The sequence below is a fragment of the Habropoda laboriosa genome, unplaced genomic scaffold, assembly GCF_001263275.1.
Source record: "Habropoda laboriosa isolate 0110345459 unplaced genomic scaffold, ASM126327v1 scaffold2, whole genome shotgun sequence".
In the NCBI taxonomy this organism is placed as follows: Eukaryota; Metazoa; Arthropoda; class Insecta; order Hymenoptera; family Apidae; genus Habropoda; species Habropoda laboriosa.
In genome coordinates this window covers 898,707-908,036 of record NW_017100190.1, presented here as the reverse complement: position 1 = coordinate 908,036, position 9,330 = coordinate 898,707, and the positions used below count along the sequence as shown (strand labels likewise).

General features: G+C 51.8%; 1 protein-coding gene across 1 annotated transcript in view; it reads right to left on the bottom strand.

Moving 5' to 3' along the window:
• The window catches only part of LOC108580014 (semaphorin-1A), a 106,874-nt gene that overhangs the window by 3,717 nt on the left and 93,827 nt on the right, over nucleotides 1–9,330 (bottom strand). The window contains 2 exon segments of the mRNA XM_017943663.1: nucleotides 1,583–1,992; nucleotides 3,453–3,549. Coding sequence (XP_017799152.1) covers nucleotides 1,583–1,992; nucleotides 3,453–3,549 — 507 coding nt within the window.

Below are 9,330 nucleotides of genomic sequence, written 5' to 3'. Positions count from 1 at the left end.
GTGACGCGTCTCCTCCCGTTTACCCCTTCCTCGTCCTCGTTCTTCTTGCGGCGAAGGTGTTCCTTCGGGGGGTTGCCGCGTCTCCAGGGTCGAGACGTCGAATGGTTCTCGTAAAAAATTTCCGTCTTTCGGGTCCTCCTCGCGTCATCCCTCGCTAGCCGAACTATAATTCTTCGCCAGCCAGTGGCGGTGCCGTCCGAAATAAAAATTCGACCTTTCGGCAAATTCGCAGGGGAACCGTAACTCTCTCCCACGCCCTTCGACTTTCTTCCACGTAACACACGTTAGATATTCGCTACCCGCGCGAGCTAACCCACGATTTAAAGGATTAATTTTGGATCTAGCGCGAGATAAAGCTTTGTCGCGTTTATCCGGCTTTTTCCCTCGAACGGAGGGTTAGCCGTGTCGTTCGACGGGGCAATTTACGAGAATCGCCCGATGAAGCAGTTAAGAATAACAATCCGCGAAAAAGAGCTGCGGTAGGGTAGAGAGACGGGGAGAGAAGAGGGAGAGAAGAGAGAAATAGAGCTGGGCGGACAAGGGGCAGGCAGGCCGGTCTTTTATCCGGATTAAAAGTTCCCATCGACGGTGCCGCGAGACGTATTTCGTCGGGAGAGACGCGGCACTGCTTTGTCATTAGAGATATGGAAGGGCCGCGGAATAATCTCAGCGAGCACGGAGCCTGCGAAATCCACGTACACACGCACCACGGTTAATCTCGGAATTACACCGCGTGGATTAAAGCTAGTGCACACCGCGTAGAGTGTACGCTCATGATCGGGACGCTTCTCCGGTAATTTCTCGCCCCGTGGCACCCGGCCAGACCATTTTCAAAGTCGAAACTTCCTCTTCCCCTCCTCCCGCCGCCCTGTAAATACCGAATCGAACTGCAGCTTCAACTTTTCCGGCCCGGCGGGAGCGAATACTGCGAGCAATTCGAGAGACCACCGCCTACTTCTCCAAACGCTTTACGATACGAATTATCCACGGTCGCGCCGAACCACCGGAAAGAATCGTGCCAGAACGGTTAACGTGACTTCCACTGGACATCCCGGTAATTGTTCCCCGCGATCCCTTTCGCGGAGAATGTAAAGTTCGTTCCAGGAGGGCAGTCGAGGGGGAGGATCGTTCGGTGTACCGAGCGATAAATTCTTCCGTTGCCCCACCGACCTCTTTCTCCCACCGAAAACACTCCACAGCTGTTTACCTTGCACACCCATCCAGACCACGCTTCCCTTATTTCAATTTTTAATCGTACTTTAGCGTCGACAGTTTCGCCTCCAATTCATCATCCAGCCCCCTGCCCGTCGCTTTCCACTATGGCACCGTCCACCGGTGTACTCTCTAACCACTTTTTAATTTCGAAAACGTGCTTCGAACGACGACACGCTCGATTAGGTTTACCCACATGACTCACTTGATCTACCTTTCAAATTCATACACGTCGCGCTACCGAAAGTACACAATTTTACCTACACACCCCTGTTTATTTAGATGTTCTATTATTAAACCTCCGTTAAAACGACGAACGCAAGAACGAAGAAAAAAAGAATGGAAAGTCGAAGGTGGATTGATTGCTCACCGTTCAAACTCTTCGAGTCGTACTGCTCGGTCTGCAGCGGCTCCCTGTAGATGATCGGGTCCATTCCCGCGAAATCGGCCACGGTGCCGGTATATAGCTCCCCGTCGACGTAGACGAAAGTGCTGTTGTGCCTGGGGTCGTACGGGCACTTCGCCTGGCCCCCTTTCTCCTTCAGAATCGTGTAATTCCCGGGATGAACCCCGTAGTCCCGACACATCGGCTTGAACGCGTTCGTCGCGCACACCAGCAGCGTGTTCGTGTCCGTCTTCACCAGGATGCGAATGTAGTTCTGACAGTTCTCCTCCGGCGTGCCCTTCACCAGGCACATCTTCACGTCACTGTCGGTCGAGTACCAAGTCAGCCTCTGCTGCTCGGTCAGGTCGGTTAAGCTCAGATTGTGCACGAGATTCCTGAAAGAGGAAGAATGGAGGGTTTCGCCTATTGAACCTTTCGACGATCGCTCCCTCGCCTATTCAACAAGAGGGACGAGAGCTCGCAATCGAGCCCCGGTTTAGTAATCATGCAACCGGTTCCATTTCTCTTTGTATCTTCGTCCTTTCGCCACACTTTCGAAAAGACGCGAAAGGCTGAAAGCCTCTCTGTACATGCGCGGTAGAACTTTTGCCAGGGAGGTAACGATTCAGCGGAGAAATTACGGGGAAATGGAAGACACCTGAGAATTTCGAACAAACCCTCGAGACCCTGAATCTCCCCGAACGTATCCTTTTTCCACGAGTATCCTGTTATTTGCAGGCTCTGGAACATTTTCTTTCCACCGAGGACACTTTTCCGATCCCGCATTAATCACCGAACGCTGCACCCAATCCTTTTACTTTGTCCGCTTATCGCGCGACGAATCCTTTCGATTCGCCAGGGAAATGCAGTCGGCCGAATCTATCGCGTGGAAATCTACGGCGGAAAAAACGTGGATAGAAAGCACGAGGCCACGCGGAGAAGTCAGCACGGAGGATCCCGTTTATTACAAACGGGCCAAGATTTATGGCGCACGGCTCGAGATTAATATTCCGAGAGGTCTACCTCCGCCCTCTTGTCGCGTCTCGCGTTTCCGAGGGCCAGCGATTTCCAGCGAAACAATCCGAAATCTAAGGGGGGAAAAAGCGAATCCGACGAACCGGCAAATCAATCGAGCAATTAGCGTAATTCCGCCGACGACGAGAAACCGTTCACGACGCGATCGGCTCGCGTTCGCTCACGCGAGTAACCTAATTGTCGCAACCATCCTCCGACTACCGATTTCTCCACTCTCGTTCTTTCTCTTAAACGAACGAACGAACGAAGAGGAAAGATAGCAATCGATAAAGCGGAGTCGAACGAACGATCTCTGTTCGAGAAGGTGGCGGTTCGACGGGAAAGGGAGGAAAAAAGGGAAACTAAAGCGAGTGGTAGTGTCGTGCTCCAGATTCCGCGATGTACATATATCGCGTTTTAATTACGGCTTACATCTTCCTCCTCTGTTAAGAGGAAGGAGAAGTCTTTTTAAAGATTGGACGGAAAGTCGTGGTGCAAAGCCGCTTGATGGATTCCAAGGCTCGCGAGTAAAGCGTACAAGGAAGTTTCTAAATAAAGTTTGACGATCTCATTAACAGGGAAGAACAGTGTTCCGTGGCCGCTCTCGGAATTCATCGTCGGCAAGGAAAGAGGAAGGAGGAGGAGGAGATGCTCGAAGGGAAAATCCGTGGAAAGGAGGTTCCTCCGTGAGAAAATAATCCGCACACGTAGAGGATCGAGTGGGCCCGAGCGCGTGGAACGCGGCGCTGCGGGCCCTCTCGAACCGGTAGCTGGAAAGAAGGAGGGAAGAAGAAGCGATCCTTTAATTAAAGCACTCGCTCCAAATGAATCCTCTATTTACCTTCCGCCGACCAGAAGATAGTTCCCGTCCCGGAGCACCAGCCGAAAGTAGTCTGTGTGCGTCTCGTTCCCTGTAAACCTGAACACATCTTCCGCACCTGGAAAATAAAAGCAGAGAAGCGCCGGTTGGTTCGTTTTTTCCTTCGATCCTTTCAAAACGAGAATTATCTTATTCGCTTAATTAGCCGGTCGGAGTTACAGGAATTCCGGTAGCGTGTAGTCCACTTAATAAGCGCAATAAGTTCCTTTTGACCGCAGCGCCCGAAGAACAAAGCTTTGATCGATCATTAACGGATATACCCCGACGATCGAGCATTTTTTTCACCCGACAGAAAGCTACTGCATTATCCGCTAATTACCTATCTATTAGTTTCAATGGCGCCCCCTTCCCACCCTTCGTTTCATCTCGCCCCATTCACTCTCTCTCTCTCTCTTTCTCGCCCTCGAGCGATCGATCGGTAATTCCGCCAGTCGGGAAACTCCTCCCCCGCGATCCTCTCGGAAAACGACGGGAGCTCGAGAGCTCCAGCGGACGAATTCCTCGGAAATTTCCGCCGAAATTCGTGAGCCTCGTTATCGCGTATCGTCGGAGGTCTTAATCACCGAGGCGGCGCACTCGTGCCACCGCCGTCGATGCAACGGTTACCCCTTTCTTCCCGTCGCGCTTTGCCGAAGGACAGGAAGAGAACGTCCAAGAGGGAGAAATTGCGAAAGCGTCGCGGCAAATTCCGCGACATCGACGCACATCGACGCACATCGACGCACATCGATGGGGAATTTGGCGAAAATTGTAACCGGCGCTAGCTAGGCTAGGCATAATTATCGGGAGAGGGTGTTTCCGCGTTTCAACGTCAGTCAACGTCAGTGACCGGTCCTTCGTATCCGGTGGATGCAATTTAGGTCGAGAGATAAGCCACGCAATAGCGTCGACGGTAACAATGAACGGATGCTACGGTGAAGGGGGGGCCATTATGGAGGAACCGCGCCCTCCGCCGCGGCCATTCAAGCCCGTCTTTGCGAGAAGACGTTCGGTAAAGTAATTAACGTAATTCCGATCAACGTCCAGAGTCTACCCTCCATTCATCCACTTCCGCAATTTTCACGGTTCTACTCAAATATCTGTTTCAAGTAGAAGAATGGAGCGAGGGACGGCCGTTGAGTATTCTCGCGGCTTCTCCCGACCAGCTATCCGCTTTCAACCGAATACCTTTGAAGCTTTTCAGCCGTTATTTTTATTTTCTCCTTCCCCGTCAAAGATTCGCCTTCGGAAACGACGACGTACAGCCGACGGAAGAAATACCCAACGACCTAGGAGAGTTCCATTAAAATTCATCGACCATTTCGAACTGCAACCGAGCGATATTTCATCCACGGACAATAAGCAACTTATGCAACCAGGCCCGAAATTCACGGAACCGATTATCCGTCGTTCGCCGGCTAGGTAACGTCTGAAGTGCAATTAACGCGGTCCTTCGACACCAATCAATATCGATGATTCGAGCATCCTGTCTCGCGTATGCAATTTGGGTCGCTGATAGCCGCGGAATACCGGCGAAGCGGACCATTATCGGAGAATCATACGTCTTGCAGTAGAAACGAATTAACGTCACGTTGGTCCCTGTTACATTCGTCCTCGTCGGACGGGAAAGCCCGAGAGAATCGGACCTAGGGAGGACCGGGGTTGCGGGGGGAGGGAGACAGATAGAAAATCGGAACGGGATCGCTCGGGGCTAGGGGGTCGAATTATTAAACCTTTTCCGCGTGGAAAATGTTACAGCGATATTTACGGAATCTGCTTCTGACTGGTTTTCGCGTCGCTCAGCCAAATCGCTTGTTTTTTCCACCACTTTCGATTCGTGTACCTTTTCTGATCGTATCGAGAGACAAGATCCGTGAATTTACGTTTCACCGAAATTTCGACCCGTCGAGGATTACGTCGAGGAAGTTGTCGAAGGGAGAACGCGCGGTCTCTTTCGCTGATTGGCTTCGAAATTAAACGGGGCAGCTTGTAACTCCCATCGGCTCCAGATTCGCTCTGTTATCGCTTTCCAAAATTAGCCGCTCGATTGCAATCTAGCGCGGCGACCATCGGCGAGAGGAGGCAAAGATTCCATTACGCTGCCCGTTCTAATTTCCACCTTGAGAATTCTACCGTGGTATCTGCACGTGTAGAATATGGAAAAACTCGGCTCGAACGCGGACGGAGCATCGTCTAGGGACGATAGTTTAAATCACTTACGCGAAATGGTACATCTACCATTCTTCCCATCTTGCCATCGCCGACGTCCTTTCCAGACACAACGGACGTCAGACACATTTTGCGGTGGACGTCGAGTTTCGTCTGACAACGGAGCCCCAGGAGCCGTATCCGTGAAAACCGATACAAATCGCAAGCCACCGAGGCGATATCGGCTTTCGCGCAATTCCCCTCCGGAACGGCGAGAACGCGATCTCGGATTCCGCAAGCCGCTGCTGCGACAATCGTAATTGCATTTTTTAACGAGCGACCTTTCGACGGAGCTGCTAAGCGCGTTTCTCGGACCGGCGCGCCGCGTCCACGCCTCTTCCTGTCCACTTTCATTTCGGCACTTCAATTTCTAACGTTAATTGCATCTCCCGCCTTTCTCACCCCCGCGCAAACTCGCGTACTTTCAGCCCGTCGCGAAGCAGTGGGTCGCCTCTACCGATATACTCCACGATTGCCAACTAACGAGGAGGAACTGTGCGACTGTGCCTGAGGGTAATAAAGTTCACTTAGTCCTGGTAGAGAATTACCAGTTCTTCTCAATGGAGGATGTACTATGCGGAGATGAGACATCGGCACGCTACCTACGTACAAGTTAAAACAGCACAGTGGACAGGGCAATCATCCGCTCAATCGCCAATCTAAATGGCTGTAGCGTAACAGCGACACCTCTGCTCGCACACATTGCCGTTATTGGCTGAGTAGATTAGATCTGGAAGTCCGTCGCGTGACGAAGAACGAGCGAGGGCTCTGAGATTTCTTAGAGGGGATTGGATGGAGGGAACTGTCCCCTGTGCTGCTTTAGCTCGTTGCAATTCACCGATACAATGCGCATAGACGCCTCTTACGTTTATTGCGCAAGACCTCTCATTTTTATTGTCCATTGAGCGTGAATTATTAAAAAACACCGCCGGTCCGTCTGAAATCTCGGGTCGGATCGATTGTTCCGTTAAAAAATTGACCCAAGTGAATTTATCTGGTCCGGCAGGGTCAGAGGTCACAAATCACGCGTATAAGTTTGCCGAGGCGAGGAACGAGGGCTGTGCCGTGAAAAGCCGGCGCCGGGCTATTCGGAAATATTGAACGCGTCCAAAGTTACGGCTCGCCCGTCAAACTTGGTCGATCGAACTTTGCGAGATCGTTCCGCCACTCTCCTCTTTCTCTCCGCTCGGCGAGAACCGCGCCGGGGCCCATCCGGAGGGGAATTGGAGGAACACGGAGCGAAAGATGCGCAGAGTCGTGCCAGGCCGCTGCCGCCGTCACCGCCTCCGCCGCGCGATTAACGCGGAAAGATGGAGCAGCCAGGGAATAGCAATTAAATGCACGAGCCCCAGGCCGAGCACCGCGTCGATCATTCTCCGCTACCTCTTAGCGGATCCTTCATCCGGCAACTCCTTCCTCTAGGTTCGAGTCTAGGCTCGATGAACAAACGTGCCGCAATAACCTCCGCTTTGATGTATATTAGTTTACTTTACTCTTCGCTCGAATGAAGCGGCAGATATCGAGAAAATACAAAAGATAAACGTGGGGAAACGGTACTTCCTTTTTATCGCTATTATTCTTATCGCGGTAACCGAAACGTGACTTTCCCCGCCGATACGGTTGCATTTCGAAACGAGAAAGGTTTCGTCACGTCGCCCACGAATTTTCATGGTTTAGAATAGAGAAAGGCGAGTCGAGTGAAAATATTTTGGTACGCGCGAGGCGAACGTATCCTCGCGTGGCATTTACAAGGAAGTAGCGGGTAGTGGTCGAGAAGATAAGACGAACGCGCGGTGAATTAATAAAGAGAGGAGTAGTCCCCAGTCGGCTATCTTCCGATTCGATCGTCTGCGAAGTCAGAGCAGAAGGGTACGTAGAGGGGATTGGGCACATCTAGCGTTCCCGCAGCCGAGAAGTGGATTATCTCCGGTGGCGGTTCGCCACACGAGTGGACCCGCCGCACGAGGCCCCAGTTTACACATGGAGGGTTAAGGAAAACGGGCGAGGGACGAGAGCGGACGTTACGTCGAGCGAAAGTCATTAAAGTTTCGCACGTGCCAGGGTGACGGCACCGCCAGCAACGACCATAGCCCATTATTTTTTAACGGCCCCCCTGCAGCTACCACTCGCTCTCTTCCACCTATTCTCCGCAGCTCGCGTTTTTACGCAAGCACGCAGGTAGCGGGCCACGGTCTTCGACCCGCGGTTAAACCATGACTAATAAACGAGCCCATCTCCGAAAACTGCGCGAAAAAACGGTTCGACCAGCGGTTTCGCCGAGAACCGCTTCAATTGCCTCCGTAACTAAGACCGATGGCTTTGCGGAAAACCGTCCGATTGGACCAACTCGTTTCTCCCCCGTCTCGATGGATCCCCTTGATTCCAACGGTTAAGGACAAGTCAGCATTTTTGTCCCTGTTAATCCCCGCGATCAAATCGCCCGTGGAACTTTCGTGGATCGGTGCGGAGAACACGGCTAGGTGTCTCTTGTGTACCTACCTTTCGAAAAGGCAGACTCGCTTTATCATTTAGCAGTAGTGTTCGCACGAGAAGCGCGCGAGACGTCGTCTCTCGTAATTTAACTTTTAATTCAATTAGCCGCTGAATCTCAATTTTCTTTGAGCAAGCCGTCACGGAACAGAGAGGCGACCGAGGAGATTTCTGAAAAATGGCCCTTCCGTGGAACGACCAGTGCTCACGGGCAGTCAACCGAGAAACCCCGGCGTGTAGCGTCGCGTTACCAACTGGCTGCACCTCAATTTCGTTCGGACAACACGTGTTTCCTTCGCCGAGGCAAGCCTGACGGAGCTGGGGAGGAAGCGGAAGCTGCGAAGACGGAACACAGGAAAGAAAAGAAGGAACAACCGAGCTGAGAAAAATTCAGATCCGAGGTCACTTTTGTCAGGACGATGCTCCTGACGCCGGACGAAGATAATTTTCGCAACGGAGAAATTGTCTCGCGATAAACTAGGGATAATCTCAACTTCTTCCACGACGGGGGGAAAGTGTATTCTCGAATGGTTGTATGCACGTCGTAAATTAAGATAGAAACGTCGAAAAATGACTTCCATGGAGGACTAAAGGTCCTCGGATTGGCCGAACTGTGTATCGAGGCTGTCGAGCACGTAATTCCGCTGGAAGAGTGGAGGAGAAGGGAAGGGAAGGGCCAAACGTTGTCGAAAGGACCTATTCTGCCACAATGTCGTTACGTCCTCGCGAAAGACGTTCCCTGAATGTTCTTGCCTCCGTATTTACCTTTTATTTCCCTCCCTTTTCCTCTCCTCAATCTCGGGTTCAGCTACATCGGCTAACGAGGGACACCAATCGAAGCGGCTCGTTTGCGAATCGAACTGGACGCGAACCGCTCACTCCCCTCGCCTGTCAGACCTCGCCTTTAAACCCTTTTCGATACCGACCTATACACCGCCCAGCCTTTCTCTCCCTTCGTCTACGCGTCTTACGCGAACCTTTCTCCAACCTGACATTTATCTTCGTTTCGTTTAAGCTGTTTTAAACCGCGCGAAAATATCGTTCGTTCCAAGTCCATTTACATTCCCTAAGGGAACTTTTCATTCATCCCGAACCGAGAAGTTTACTTTTCACCGCGAGAAATTCGCAAACAGAGAGATAGAGAGAAGTCGGACAACGGGCG